General features: G+C 36.7%; 1 protein-coding gene across 1 annotated transcript in view; it reads left to right on the top strand.

Moving 5' to 3' along the window:
- Positions 1 to 8362, top strand: part of LOC149781594 (cdc42 homolog) — a 29384-nt gene extending 21022 nt beyond the window's left edge. The window contains exon 5 of the mRNA XM_089935646.1: positions 3321 to 8362. Coding sequence (XP_089791772.1) covers positions 3321 to 3410 — 90 coding nt within the window. The 3' untranslated portion in view covers positions 3411 to 8362. The remainder of the gene's footprint in view (positions 1 to 3320) is intronic.
- Positions 8363 to 16572: the final 8210 nt, after the last annotated feature.

The raw sequence follows: 16572 nt of genomic DNA, 5'->3' as shown, positions 1-16572 counted from the left end.
CATACAGTTTTAAAGAATCAATTCCAAAAATAACCCAAGAATAAAATTTTAGTAGTCCTAATAACAAAATGTTCTACTGATTTCACAGTCGAATCCCGACGAAGAATCCAATATTGAAGACAATGACGCGTGCGGCAATTTGTAATGTTGAAGTCTACAGTTCCTTGTAGAAACAAAAATTATCACTCCGGTTTCTGATAGCTGAATAAATTTTTGTAAAAAAAAACTGTTCTTGTTCCACAAACCAAATAATTTGAAATAACTCCAAACAGTACAACATACAACAAACAGTTTAACAGCCCAGCTTCTACTGAGATTAGCTCTCCAAAACATGGGTTATATGGTCTTTCTAAAATGTAAACATGGGGTCATGTGATCATCTTCTGGAAGTTTATAGAAGCTAAATACTTATTAAGGGTCATGTACACCCAGTGTGACCTGGACAAAAACCAATCATTTTACTCTGAGAATAAAAATAAATTGTTTACATCTTAAAGACAAATTCCCATCATGACCTCAAAAACAACCAATCATTTTAAAATAAAATAGAACTTGTTTACGGTGGTTGCTACAAATTTTGAAACAAGGTCAGGATTTAGATCAACACCTGGTGTTTATAAACTAACAGTCAAGGTCAAACTATTTTCTGGAAAAAAGTATCATCTCTAGTGAATAAATTTACATTACAATATCATGTGATGAAAATTTTTTTTTTTTTTTTAAACTGACTAACAATTAAATTGAAATACGTATTAAATCAGATATAGTTAAATCAAATATACATAACAGTCGGGGATATCATTGGGGCCTATCATGCAACAAGGAAATGGCGAATGTTGCAGTCTGCTACTGTTCTGGAGAATTGGAGGAAGCTGTGACTTCTCCCTCACCCACACCATCACAGAGTTACAAGTGCATCATTTTGGTGCAACATGAAACAACAGGGTTAATTAGTTCTGGTCAACTTTTTCGCCAAGAACTGGCTGCTGTTAGTTTGCAATCACAAAGTCCTGTCTCCTGTATCAACACATACCAAGAGGCTTTCAAGCAGGACCTGGTACTTGCACATAATTTTACCTGAAGTGAACTGAGCCAGTTTGTGGGGCTCAAAGATGCCTTTCTCTCTCAGTTAAATGTGAGAAACAGGACATAACCTCTCAAGCCCTATTATCATAGCCGAAGTGGGAAATGCACATATCCTTCTCTGACTTACAGCCAGAAGAGAGTTTTGTCTTGAAGATCTCTGCTCATGAAATAAAAGCAATATATACAAGCATTGCCTTTGACCATAATGTTTCTATCAGAGATATTGCCTTAGCGGTTGGTTGGCATGCACAGTCGACCTTCTTGAGTCCTTTTCTTCAAGATGTGGCTCCACAGTGACACATTCTGGATCTAGTAGGCCCATTCTCATTCGCTTAAGAGGCCACTAGACCTAGTTGACATAGCACAACTTCAAGATGAACACCGAGTGCAGCTCTCACCGGATTTGCCAGAAAATTGTGCATGTTAAGACAGACTAATTTCTTCTTTCCAGGCATAATCCACGTCTCCTCCAGTTGTGCCACTTGCAATTAGGTGTAAGTTAACTTTCATATGGGGAATCTAATATTCTTTCTTCTGAGGTTAGAGGGGGTGTAAGTTGGATGCTCAGCTCCCTACATTATCTATTCTCCTAACGTTTATGTGATTGAGAAATATATTTGAAATAGATGATCAAACATTCTAGTAAATTATGTTTCTCCTAGAATACTTGCCCAATCACATTAATTTAATACCATATCATCCACCCTGCAATGTGAGCATCCTTTAGACAATGTTCTGGTCAGCTTTAAATTGGCTCCACCTGTAGGTGGCAATGGGAGGTAATGGGCATGTTATTGCCCTTTATAGATTATTATAGATAGATGGGTAAATTTTTGTCTGGGAGGGCTGCAGTTGGAAAAGAGTAGAGCGTATATTCCTGATGTTAATGTGATTGGTTAAGTATTAAAAAATTGACATTTTGCCTTGATGAAACTCAACATTGCCATCTAATTGTCTCTGCAAATATCCGTCCATCGATGTGTCAGTCTGTCCTGTCCTTAAATTAAGGTCCATGTTAAATTGTCTTAGCTTAATAAAAGGCAGACTCTGTAAAAAAAAGTTACTGTATGTTTGGTCATTAAAGCTGCATTGTTATCAAAAGGCATTTTAACATTTATTTTGGACTTTTTTGTATCAAAACATAAACATGAATTTTATGGTCACAAAAGATAACTTAGATTAAATGAATATAGATTATTATTAAGACCTGTTGTTCATAACCTCGTGCATCAGATTGCACACAAAACGCTGTTCTACCTACGTATTTTATAGTTCGAGTCTCATGCATGGTGAACGTGGGTATGTGAGAAAGCTTGCCAGTAGCTTCTCATGGGTCAGTGGTTCTTCCCAGGGTTTTCCAAGGTTCTTCCTCCACCATTTATATTGGCTGCCATGTATAGCCTATCTTGTGCTGAAAGATGGCATTAAACCCACATCAACATGTTTTATATGATACAAAGTGTATGTCAGTGTAGTCATGTATGTGCATTTACTCCTCTTAAATTAAATATTGTTAATCTAAAATTAAATGCTAATTTGGTTTAACCAAAGTCAATGCATTCCTGATAGTTGAAAGCTCAGAACCTTAACTGTCATCAAAAAGGCTCCAGATGAAAATTATTGATATGTTTGAATTTCTACAATGGTGACCCGGTACTGTACTGTGTCAAGAAAGAAGACGTCAAGTTTAATCAAACAAATAATAGGATAGTACAGCTTTTTTTTAAACATGAGCAGCTTAAAAAATATGACATCACAAGTTGCAACATCCAACATGGTTTGTACTGGAGCAAACCTTTAGGTTGCCCTCATCCAGGATTTTCCTTGTACTTTAACATATTTTTGGCTATATATATTTCTCATTGCTTGTATATAATGAATTTAGAAATATGGCTGTATGAAGATCAAAATAAAGTTAATAATCACCATTTAATGGTATGTGTAATCAAATTCTAAAAAGTTATATCAGTTCCTGAAATAGTTGTTACTGAACATCATCATGTATGACTTGTACTGTAGGAGAGCTTGTTGCAAGTAACATGAAATTTTGACTCGCCAGGAACATTTTCAGCTTGTTTTGACAGGTGATCATTCCAGTCTGCTAACATTATGGCCATTCTTCAGTGAGACTGTTGTCAAGTTTTAAATGATGTAAACTTGTAGTACGTGATTGTTAAATTATCCATGCTGTCAGTGTTTTAAAAGCAGTAATCATTCTCTGCCTCATCTTTCAGAAAGGACTAAAGAATGTATTTGATGAAGCAATCCTTGCTGCCTTAGAACCCCCAGAACCACCAAGGAAAAAGAAGTGTGTTCTCCTGTAAACAGTGACCAACCTTCACTGCAAAATATTCATGGACAGCAACTCTTGCATATTTACACGCAGTTATTACAATCTCAGAACAAATACAGAGATGAATGGGAATGGAAGGCACATATCAGACCAAAAACTGTTTATAGATTTCAGGTTTATAAGTTTAAGGAAAGTAGTTTTTTTTTTTAATCATCATGCGGTCTTCAATATCAATGAATACTAGTAATATGTATACATTTGAACAACTTAAATAAATAATGAGGGGAGAAACTTGTTTTAATTTAGATATTAGAGCTTTTGTTTATGAGAAAGGCGTGATATATTCTGAATTAATTCATTTTAACTTGTATATTTGTGAATCATCCAATTCTGTTTATTAACTAAATTCTCATCTTTTTTAATCCATGTTACTTAGGCTGTTCCATTTAAACATACATGCTACCCAGGGAAGGCACTTTTTTATAAATGTATGGAAGGGTTTCTCAGATTACTCTGAGAGTTCATATGATAAACAATACAGAATTCTAATGCATCTGTGGGTGACTATTCTATATTAAAAGTGCCTTCCCTGGGTTTCATGTATATTTTACTGGAACAGCCCTCAGAGAAGTACAGTGCATGCCTCCAGAGATATAGATTGGTACATTGGAATCAATTAATGAGACAATGTTCATACTAAACATATATACCTTTATATGTGCATTTCACCTCGTTGCACACTGGCTTGATCATTTACAGGTTTTGTCTTGAAGTTGACAACTTTTGATATTGTGAACTGATTAATGGATCATTTTGTTCAGTATGTGTGACAAGAGTGAGGGGATCATTATTTATTCCTTTTCCAAACCCTTCCCAGAGTCCCCTTAAATGTATGACAAAATGATTTTTTATTAATGTAGTTTCCCTCATCTAGTATGAAGCCTGATATCTTAGAGAACAAGCATTCTGCCTTGCTTTTAAAAAATATTTATGTACATAATGTAATAGCAGCAATTTATTTATCTTTAAAAATAAAATCTCACAAAAAGTAAAACAAGAAGATACAAAATCAAGCTCCAGATGTTTTTCTTACCAAATTTGGAATGCAAGTTATAGTGAATTCTAGTAATCCACTCATTAAGGGTTTTATAGTCATTGGTTACTCCATTTTTCCTTTTTTGTTTTCCTTATTTATTTTGTTGGAAGGGGCGGTTATCTTGGAACCCTTATTGGTGTCAGGTCTTGTTTATGCATGCAAGAGCCAAGTTTGGGATATGTTAATATCACTATACAATTTAATATTTCTAGCTATGTTTTCCAGTTCTGCTGTCCTGACAAACTTAAATGTGTCATTTTTTGTCTTGAGAAAATTGGAATATTTGGATATTGAGCTGCAAATTCAGTTTTCACAATTTTGCAATTAAAGTATTTTCATTTAGTTGTTGGGGCCCCGAGTGGCCAAGTGGTCTAAAGCGCTCTCCATTACGGATCACTGCCATCTCACCTCTGTCTGCGTACGTTCGAGTCTCGGATTCGGCCAATGTGGGTATGTGAGAAAGCTTGTCAATAGCTTCTTGAGGGTCGTTGGTTCTTTCCGGGGTTTTCTCTGGTTCTTCCTCCACCATTAATACTGGCCGCCATGTATAGCCTATCGTGTGCTGAAAAATGGCGTTAAACCCTACAACAACAACAACAACAACAACAACAACAACATTTAGTCGTTGAGATTAAACTTTTTAATTTAATGACTGGATTTTCAAAAAAACATTGTGAAAATGGAATTGTCCCATCAAGTAACATTCAGCTTTTGCTCAAAACCTTCACACCTAAAGAAAGAAAAGGTAAAGATTCACATTTGTGACTGACTTGTACAGGGAACTCGGACTATCTGTTGTGTAATGAATTAAAGCCTTGAAAAGACTTGGTTATCTATGTTTCCATTCCTTGCTGTCTTGTTCCTGATAAGAAGACAAATTTTGTGTCATGATTGAATAGTGAACCCATTATTCAGAGGTCGCTGAGAAATTCTCTAGAATAGCACCTACATTATGTATAGATTTGAAAAATGCTGTCTTTAGGTGATGCTACTTAGTTAGCCACATACTTTTTTTGTTGTGTCATTGAAAAAATAACACAAATTTACATGCAGCTGGGCATAGACCAGAGTTGTCCATCTTTGGTTGTCCCATCCATCATCCATCTGTTCATTACCACAGGTTTGTTGTAACTTTTTATCCTAGACTTCTTGGAGGATTACCATGAAACTTATCACACATTAATCCTAAGGTTTAACTGGTTCCAAATAAAAATGGTGCCCTTCAAAATATTCAGTATGGTCAGAATAGTAACCATTTTAAATGGTTTTAATGCTGCAGTGGAACATGTATTATTTGACATGGCGTTTCCACCTGGAGATTTTTAAGTGATGTCTATTTGGATGTAAATGCAAAATGGTGCAGATAGACAGCCAATATGGCAATCTTGAAAACCTTGTCGCGACACCTCCTGGATGGATGGTTGTTTGACTTGGGAGTTTTCACCATCAGACTTCTAATGATGTCTGGTTGGTCCCAGATGAAATTTATGCGAAAATGACTAGAGTTTGACATTGTAATAATACTACCTTTTCCAAATGGATAGTCGAATGAACATGAGGCTTTCAATAAAAGACTAATTACTTAGTTGATTTTAAATGAAAATGGTATTGATATTATATCTAACTTGGTTACTACAATGGCTATTGTGAAAATTTTTCTTTGACTATGATCATATTAACATATGACTTTCATTGATAGACATTTTATGATGTCTGGTTAGTTCTAAATAAAAGTGGTGCTAATCTTTCATCCAGTTGGTGAATAAAATGCCATCAGCATATGGTCTTTTCTGTCTTTTCTTCAGCAAAGCCAAGTTACATTAACTGACAAAAATTAGGTTGAAATTAGGTTGCATTCATTTGACCATTTACTGGCAGGTTTGTTCTCTCCTTTTTTTTTTTGTTGATCATTTGCTGTTTATTCATTTATCATTAAATTTTTTTCCTTTATGAAATCTATTTTCACCGTTGCTTTTGGTCATTTATCATATCAGTTAAGGAGCTGCGGTGGCTCACACTGGTTAGCATGCCAGATGAATGAAAGTGTGCAGGTTCGAATCCTACCCTTGGACCAGCCTGCGTTAGTTACCACGGTGTGTCCTTGGGCAAGGCACTTAATTCCAGTTGCTTTGGCACTAAATAACCCACTTATATTTGTGTGCCATAAAGAACCAAACTAAAATTAAATTAGTTATCTCCCTTGCTTTTGGTCATTTACTTTCACATCAGTTGTTTCCCTTACTTTATATTTGACCATAGATCTGTTCTCTCCCTGTACTTGCCATACCAACTTACTGTTAGGGACCAGACTTCGTTTTGAACTTAGAGGTCATCAGGCTTCACTTTTGTAACAAAGTCTTGGCCTCTTTTACATTCTGAACTCTTTTTTAACATGTATCTTTGTTTACAAGTTTAAAAGAAAAGAAAATTGAATTAAAACTGTGCTTGATCTCAAGCATTCCACTTCTAAGTCATGTTAGTAAATTATCCTAGAACATCTTGTTGTTTTCTTAAGGAAGAAAAAGATAGGTTTTGTACATATTCAAGCAGATATTTTAGATATTTCATTCAAGCCTGGCCAAGACTTATTTGTGAAGTTTTAAAGGTTGACAGGTACATGTATTTAAAAGAAAATGCTCTGATAAGTGATGGTATTTTCTTGTATATAGATGTTACAGAACTTATCATCAGCTGGTTAGGTATTTTGTCTATACAAGCTTCAAGAATGTTAAATCTCTAAGGTCTTACATTGGTAGGAAGTTTTACATCGCTGTAATCATAATGAATAGATTTGATTGGTGATGCATGCATACAAAATGAGGAAAAAATAAAACTCATCTATTATTTTCTTACTTGGATGGAAACTTATTTGTTTATAACCTTTAAATTACATCATGTATAACAGCATAGACTCGAGTGACTTAGGAGGATGGTTTTAAATCCGTTTTGTTATATACTCGAGTGTATGTACTACCAACAACAAAAGTAACACCATCGGAGAATGGGAACTATTGCCAAGTTTTTCTTTATATTTTATGTATTGGTGTTTACATATTTATTCTTCAAGTTAGTAGGATATCTTAAAGAATGGTCAGATGTTCCAAATTGCGAAGCAGCAGTGTTAAAATTGCTTGTGTAGTCAGTACAATACTTTATCATAAAACAATTGTGGAGATTTATCATATATAAAAATGACTTCTTAAAGTTAATATTGAGATGGAAGTGCCTCATTTAAGGCATTGTTGAGAATTGAATTAAGCTTGTGCAGTTGTCTTCAAGTGATATTCTTGGTCATTTGTCTTGAAAATCAGGGTATCTTGTCCAGTACCCTTTATATTTATGCTTTTTTTGTGAAAAAGCATATATTTGTGAATTGCCATTAATTGTATAAGTAAAAGCTGGTTCATGAAATTGGAAAATAATTAGAAAAGCATAGCTGTGCAAAGATTAAGGTTTGCTCTTTTGCGGATGTTTTCTACAACATGGCTATATATTTGTTCTAGAGAAAATTTGTATTTTTTTCTTCCTTTCTGTTAATCACATACTTAAATGTGTAGATACAAGTAGTGTTTCAACATCTGGTATATCTTTTCATGAATTAACAATGACAGTTCTGAACTGTTTAATTTGTACATTTTTAAATTCAATTTAATATCTTCAGTAAAACTTCTAAATTAGCATCATTTCTTTGCATGAAAACTTATGTTGCATGTGTATTTTTGGGTATGCTTACCCTGTCCTGATTGAGAATAAAATTAAATCTTTATGGTTCTTGAAGGACATTTATTAAATTTGCATGTAGATTGTATTATTTTATTAGAAGTATGTATCATTTAAATTTAATCTTGTATCACAGATCACAAAATAAATAAATTGAATTTCATTCAGTCAGTTTTTGTTGGTACTTATTAGAAATTGTCTTTGCAATATTTTGTTGTTGTTGTTGTAGGGTTTAACGCCATTTTTCAGCACACGATAGGCTATACATGGTGGCCAGTATTAATGGTGGAGGAAGAACCTGGGAAAACCCCGGAAAGAACCACTGCCCCACGAGAAGCTACTGGCAAGCTTTCTCGCATACCCACATTGGCTGAATCCGAGACTTGAACCCACGCAGACAGGTGAGATTGCAGTGACCAGTAACGGAGAGCGCCTTAGACCACCCGGCCACACGGGGCTCCGCAATATTTTGTAATGCAACTGCTAGTTACCTGATTAACTTTGTCTGGCCATCCTTGCCCTTTCATCCCTATATCCATCCTCTCCCATGGCTGCATCATTAATTTCTAATCACGTTTTGAAAACCATTTTTTATTTTTCGGGATATCTGGTTATATCTTAAGATAATAGTAACACATCAAAACTAGGTCATTGTGACCTGTTTTGCAGGGCTGATACAATTCATTGTTGGTTATAATTCCTAAGGTCATACTCCAGTATCTTTTAATCTATTGTCACTGAACTTGAATTGTAGATGCCTTTTTAAGGTGTGTCGTGCACCAAAAATAAGTAACTACTATCTTTCCAGGGTTTATTTAACATGCTTGAAAATTGTGTCTTTGTCTAAGATGTTGCTACTTTTATAATGGACTGCATTGTTCTTGAACTAGGCAGGTACATAAATATGCACATGCCCTGCACTAATTTCTATACCCACACCACTATGGCAGAGTATAATAATAGTTAATGTTCAACTGTATGTCTGTATGTTCTAGCTGGAATTGTGTTAGCACAAAAAATACCACAGCTTTTTATGGATTGCCACTAAATTGAATAGATATTGTGGACATCCTTAGATGCGCATAGTGGCAAATCATTTAGCTCCAATAATTTTTGTTAAAGTTCTTGGCTTTTTTCTTGTTAGAGTGTAAGACAGTCTTGTTTGCTTAATCTGTCCTGCAGTATTTTCCTCTTCAGGTTTTTGACTAGAAGAATTTATGGGAGGGTCTATTGCCTATCTTTCTGTCATTTGACTGTCAGTTAGCACAAGTTCGTTTTCACTACTACTCCAAAACTACAAAGGATTGCCATGAAACCTTACACGTGCATTCATTCAAAGATCTAGTTGGTCCTAAATGAGAACGATGATGCTCAGGCATCCAATATGGCCATTATAGCATCCATCTTGAAAATCTCTCTCACTACTGCTCTTGCATGGATGGTCATATCAATATTGTTATGTCTAGTTGATCCCAAATGAAAAGGGTACTGATTGGACATCCAATATGGAAACCAACTTAACGATCATGATATCACAAGTCTATTTGAACAGCAAGTACTCATTAATGGAAATCCTGGAAAAGTTTGCAAATTAAGGAAAACATTTCAAGGACCTAGAAAAGTTTCGAAATTTTCATAAGTCATTCAAAGTTATGGAAAAGTCCTGGAATTTGGGTGTTTTTTTACATTGCCAGGTCGCAATTTCATTTGCAGAAGGAAAAGTTCAACCAAACTACCTAACTTCAATAATGGATTTATTCGAGTAGGTTCCCCGAAAACCTCGGTCAGACTACATAAAGGGATCTTACCACCATTCAAAATCATTGTACTCATGGCACTCAAAAGAGAATGACCTATCTGATTAGCTGAAGTCTGCCCAAAGCCAGCTGTAAAATATATTTTTACTTGTTAGGTAAATATTAGCGGTCATAATTTATCCAATAGGTACACTTGAAAGATATTGGTAAAATTTTAGAAAAGTCGTGGAATTTTATTTTTTAAAGATTGCAGGTACCCTGTATGGGGATTTCACCAGACTACTTCTTATGATGTCAAGTTAAAATTGTGCTGATCTGATGTCCAATGTGACGACCTTGATATTCTTGTAATTGCTACCCCTCCTGAATGGAAAGTCAATTTTTGGAAAATGTTATCTCTGTTCCTCTCCAGATAGACGGCATATCAATATGGGGTTTTCACCAATTAACTTTTTATGATGCCTGATTCATCCTTAAATGAAAATTCTGCCAGTCCAACAGTCATCCAGTTTGGCTGCCAATTAATTACTGTATTATAAATCTTGTCCCTCTGAGTGGATGATTACTACGACATAGGTATTTTGTCAAAAGACTTTTAATGATGTCTGCTTTGTTACATAAAGGAAAATAATTTACAAGCTGACATCCAGTATCTGCACCAGAGCTGCTAATTTGAAACTTTTGTCATTGCTGAAGAATATTAGAGAAGTTAAAAGGAAAAAAATGCTCTTGAATTCCATGAGATTATTTTTGCCCAGTAGAGCTTTAGTCACTTTGAATGACTCTTTTGATGGATTAAAATGAAATTTGGTAAATCTTGCGGCCTTCACCTGAAGACACACTTACTGCTTCCACGTTTTGTTCGAGTTATTACCCTTTCTGACTTTTTACAGTGTGGCAATCTCGTCCTGTAGTGTTGGATGGATTAACATTAAACTTTTCTCACAGATTTTGCTCGAGTTATTGCCCCTTTTGTCCTGGCTCAATTTGCAATCTATGATATGATCTCTTCATTGCATCTAGTCCCACAATTTGCCTCGGATTCGTTATGGATCACGGTAAAACTTGGCGATATTATGGTCGTTATCTAGAATGAATAAAGTTGAATTATTTTGTGCTTTTTGTAAATGTAATTGCCTTTTTTGATGTGTAGCTGGATGCAGTGAATGACATACGTTATTTTGCAGTATTTATTGAGTTGCTGTGAAGAATATATATATATATATATATATATATATATATAATGTTCATCATTAGAACATATGCATGTTGATAAATCAATGTACTATAACTACGTTTTGAATAATCTTGTGCTTTTTATTGTTCATTTATCTACATCATGGGGTCATGGTAGCTCATCAGCTAACGTGCCTGACTCGCGACAGAAATGGTGCTGGTTCCAATCAAACCATGTCATCAGCCCATGTTGGCTAACAAGGCATGTCTCAGGTTAATGCACTTTTCTCTTTATGCCTTCAAGCTAAATAACCTACTTGTATTGTTGTGCATACATCCTGCCACGGGATCCTACTCGTTTTAAGAGCTGACAATTTGCAATCCGTCACTTTGTTTGACTCTTGGAAAGTTGGTGATGGCCTATGTGGTAGCGGGGCTCCTGCAGTCGTGGAAATCCTGGAAAAGTTTTTAAATTGCAGAAAGCATTTTAAGGGCTTGAACAAGTTTTGGAAATTTCATAAGACATTCAAAGTTTTGGAAAAGTCATATAATTGGGTTATTTTGCTATATCAGGTCGCATTTTCATTTGCCGACGCATACGTTTTACCAACCTATCGAACTTCGATAATGTATTTGTTCGAGTAGGTTCCCTAAAATCTTAAGTCATACTACCTGTATGGATCTTGCCACCATTCAAAATCATTGTATTCCTCACGCTCAAAAGAGAATGTCTTATCCAATAGGAAGAGGTATGCTAGCTGTAAAACATGTTTTTGTGTTAAATTTACGTGTCATGTATGTATTGGAGGACGTAAATTTACCAATATATACTCTTGAAATTGGTTTTAAAAAATGTCTTGGAAAACTCATATAATTACATTGTTTAAAGATTGCAGGAACTCTTTGGTAGTGACCACTTTCCAAGAAATTTTGGACGTATTATTCCAAAACGTAAAGGGTTCGGACAAATATGTATTCCTAAATGTAGTGATAATCCGTGGGTTGACGATGATTTCAAAGACGCCATCAGGGGAATCAACTAATAAGCTAGTACATACGGTATGTAATACGATACAAAAAATCATCGGCAATAATGAAAGCAGCTGTATCAAACACGCGAAGCAATCTGAGTTGATGGTCACATCCATATCAGAAATATCAAATAAACTCACCGAAACATCCTCGAACTCAGTAAGGTTATTCTGTAAAATTCCGTTGTGTGAAAATCTTGAAGGAAAAAGTTCGTCTATAATCTAAAACCAGCTAATGCTGAAAAATACATTAAATTTACATATTAGAGAATTACAAGACTCCCTTGATCGAGCTTATGGCTCTTAAGTAGGACCAGATAATATCCACTATAATCTTTTGCAACACCTATCTAATACAGCTCTGAATACACTGATTGATATTTTCAATAAAATTTGACAACCTGGCGACTTCTGTAGCTTGGCGAAAAGCAACAGTACTACCAGTACCTAAAATTGTAAGGACAATGCCGACCATTAATATCGTCCCTCATTAGTAGCAGGCTGTATTTGCGAAGTTATGGAAAGGATAGCCTTGCTCTGGTATCAAGAATTTAAGAAATTACTATCAGATGTTCAGCGTGGAATGAGACGCCAGAGAAGCACTCGAGACCATTTTGTCAGACTTGAGGCCTTTGTTAGAGACGTGTTCATAAAGAAATAGCATATATTTGCAGTATTTTGTACTTGGAGAAAGCTTACGACACCAATTGGATGTTTAGTATAACGAATGACCTTTTCAGCTTAGGTCTAAGTGGCCGACTACCTAAATTTATCGCCAGTTTTAAAAGAATATGAATTTCAGAGTTAAGATATGAAGCACCCTTTCCGAAAGTTATTATAAGGAAACGGGCGCACCTCTGGGCAATATATTGTCAGTCACCCATCAAAATGGACATTATTGTGAAATTTCTCTAATTCAGAAACTGACTGATGGTCATATGTCGGTTGACGACTGTTTAATCTGCTATAAATCAAAGAGTATGCGTAATTTGAACGTCAACAACAGATAAGATTAAACAGAGCTCAGAAACTAACGAAGAAACTATGTTCAACATATGTTCAAATTCTTGAAATCCAAACATGTTGACAGGTACCTCTGCCAATTGCATCAAACTGATGATGAGCTTAAGCTCTCTCTCTTGATGGTTGTCTTCTTCCTGTTGTGAAGGACACAAGGTTTTAGCGCTATTTTCGACAGTACACTAGCTTTCCTTCCCCATACTCGATTCCTCATGGACAAATATAAAACAAGTCATGGATTCAACACGTGTCATGGCAGACACAGATTGGGGAGCAGATCGGAAGGACTTGTAACAGTTATACGAGCCAGTAGTAAGATCTAAAGTAGAATATGGCTCGATTGTTTACATGTCAACATGTAAATCTTACACCCATATGCTTGATCCGAAACATAGACAGGAACTAAGCCTTTGTTGGAGTTGATTTAGAGTTGTCCTTCCAGAAAACCTCTTTGTTTAGACAAACGAACCATCGATTATATCAGACGATGTAAACCGGTTCTTCAGTACACTACAAAACTGTTTTCTTAATGCATCAAATCCCGCATATGACGTAGTCCTTAGGATCAAATGACAAACCCTATACACTAAGAAAACAAACTTCATTCCACCTTTCACTTAGAAATAGCAAATGTCATTGTTGGAAATACTCCAAAATGATATGTTCCAAAAACTACCTTGATTATCACCCACCCACCCCACCACCACCACCACCACCACTACAAAAATTAATATTTGTACTTGATATGTGCAAGTTCCAAAAGTCCTCAACAAATCGTCACATTTGGCAGAGTAATATAATGAAATCAGAACTGCCAATCGTAGCTATATGTTCCTGTATGCAGATTGTCCGATAGATGGAGACAAGATTGGAGCTGCCATTGCAAGACTCCTTGGTACCATCTAGAGTTCACCTCAGTTTTTACAAAAGAAATTACTGCTATGCACCGCGCTTTAAAGAACATTGAAATATCTCAGAACCCAAATTCCATCATCATTTCGGATCATCTATCTGCACCGAAAGCCTTGAAAAACCTTAAATCCGACAAACCGTTAAATATCAAATATATTACAGAAGCATAAATTGCTCATACCATCCGGATAAACATATTCCGTACCATTAACTGCCTAGCCACATTGTGATAAAAGGTAATGAAACTGCAGATAAAGCTATCAACACTGCAATCACGTGTCTCTGAGTGGAAGACTGAATACACAGACTTCAAATGTTATATAATGCAGCATAATGTTCGTACGTGGAAAATTTATTGCATGAAGATAGCAAAAACTTCGGACGCCGTCTACTGGAGAATGGCATCCCTCGTATAAAAAGGCCTTATTCGCTATTCAGCCTGTCGCATGCAAGCAAACTGGAATGTCAACATCGACTAGACATTGGAATATATTCTTGTTGAGTCTATCGACGTCCACGCTTTGAGACAAACATTGTAATGATCATTACAGGAAGAAATATTAGGAAATTGTACAACCCGAGAAAATCATGGCCTTTTTTAGGCAATGCGGTAAGTATATATCAAATTTTGACCAGTTGTTTAAAGAATAATTTACCTTTATCTTTTATTTTATATAAGTGTTATCTCATTTCAATATATTTATCTATTATATTATATCTTCTTGTACGTAATGCTTACCTTTCTATTGTAGGGTGTTTTTTGTATCTCAATTATTCGAATTTTACTTTTACTTGGTATCATGTATTCAGTGTTGTGCAGATGGGCCGTTAAACGTTGATGAAGATAATATTCTTACAACGGCATCGATGAGTACCATTTAATGTCATCGATTCAGTGGGGGTGGGTCCGGAGATGGCTGATCAGTCCGATCCGGGCTCGGAAGAGTCTGTTTTAGTGGGGACATGAATGCATGCTTGTCATGCCGGCCTTAGTGAGCACATGTGTTCGGTACCTTGTCCTTCCATCTTAAATTCAGTAGTTTTCTCAGGGAGCTCGTATTGAAGTGGTTCAGTTATTTTAACATCGCGGCTATACACAGTCCATGTCTCGCAAGCATAGAGGAGGGTGGGGAGAACAAACGCTGCATAGACGATAAGCTTGGTGGCAAACTGGTTGCTTCTCCTATTCCAGACATTTGAGCGGAATCGTGCCAAATGTTATGCTGGCTTTGGCAATGGAGCTGGCTGACGCAGAACCTATCTTGCTGGTAGAGATGGTGAGTCCGACGTTGGAGCAACCTGTGGAAAAAAAGGTATATGCTCTGTTGCATGCCTGCCTCCGTACTGGAGTTGAAGGCATAATCATCTGCAAAAAGCAGGTCGCGAATGTTCTCAGCTTGGACTTTCATTTTGACTTGAAGCCTCCTCAGGTTGAAAAACTTCCCATGCAGACGATATCGGAGACCTACTCCACCATGGCTGCATTGAAAGCATCCATCAACATTGCGGAGAACACGAGGCTGAAGAGAGCGGGGCTAAGACGCATCCTTGCTTCACACCATTCGTAACTGCAAAGGGTTTGGAAAAGTTACCTTGGTCATATACTCTGGCAAGCGTCATCATGAAACTGCCTCACCATTTGACTGAAGACTTTTGGACATCCAAATTTGGCCATGATCTTCCAAAGGCCTCCTCGGCTGACAGTGTCGAATGCCTTAGTCAGGTCCACGAAGGTGGTGTATAGCTGGACATTTTGTTCAAGACACTTGTCTTTCATCTGCCTGGCAGCAAAGATCACGTCGATGGTGCCTCTCCTTTCTGAAGCCACACTGACGTTCTGGCAGTAGGCCATGATCAAGGTGTTCTGTGAGTCTGTTCAGCAGTAGCCTGGCGATGACCTTGCCAGCGATGCAGAGTAGAGATATTCCACTATGGTTGTCGCAGGATTGGCGATTGCCTTTGCGTTTGTAAATGTGGATGATGGATGCATCTTTGAATTCCTGGGGTACGCGTTTCATCTTCCACATCCCACAGAACATCTATGTTAGTCTTCCCACTAGCTTAGGCCCACCAGACTTGTAGATCGAAGCTGGAATGGAGTCTGCTTCTGGAACTTGCCAGCAAAGGACTGGATATCATCAGCCTTTTGTCTAAGCCACGTGTCCTGCATCTCAGGCAGTTTCTTCTGCACAGCGTGGCGGACTCTGCTGAAGGCCTCTTTGTTTGCAGTGGACTTGGGGTCAATGTTTTATGCACGATGGAGACGATGTTTTTCCTATAGCAGGGACTGTATTTCTTCACAGTTCTCGTCAAACCAGTCTTGGTGCTTTTGCGCAGTGACGCCAAGGGTTTCAGATGCAGTAGAGTACGCCAGATGTTTGAAGGCCGCTCAGCATTTCTCTGTGTCGTTGGTATCAGAATAAGTGGTTTCTAGCTGGCTTGTCAGAGTTTCAGACAGAGCTTGCTCAGTGTTGCAGACTT

The sequence above is a fragment of the Sinohyriopsis cumingii genome, chromosome 15 (assembly GCF_028554795.1).
Source record: "Sinohyriopsis cumingii isolate HCF-2022 chromosome 15, ASM2855479v2, whole genome shotgun sequence".
NCBI lineage: Eukaryota > Metazoa > Mollusca > Bivalvia > Unionida > Unionidae > Sinohyriopsis > Sinohyriopsis cumingii.
The sequence above is the reverse complement of the archived record's forward strand: the minus strand, read 5'-3'. Positions and strand labels throughout refer to the sequence as shown.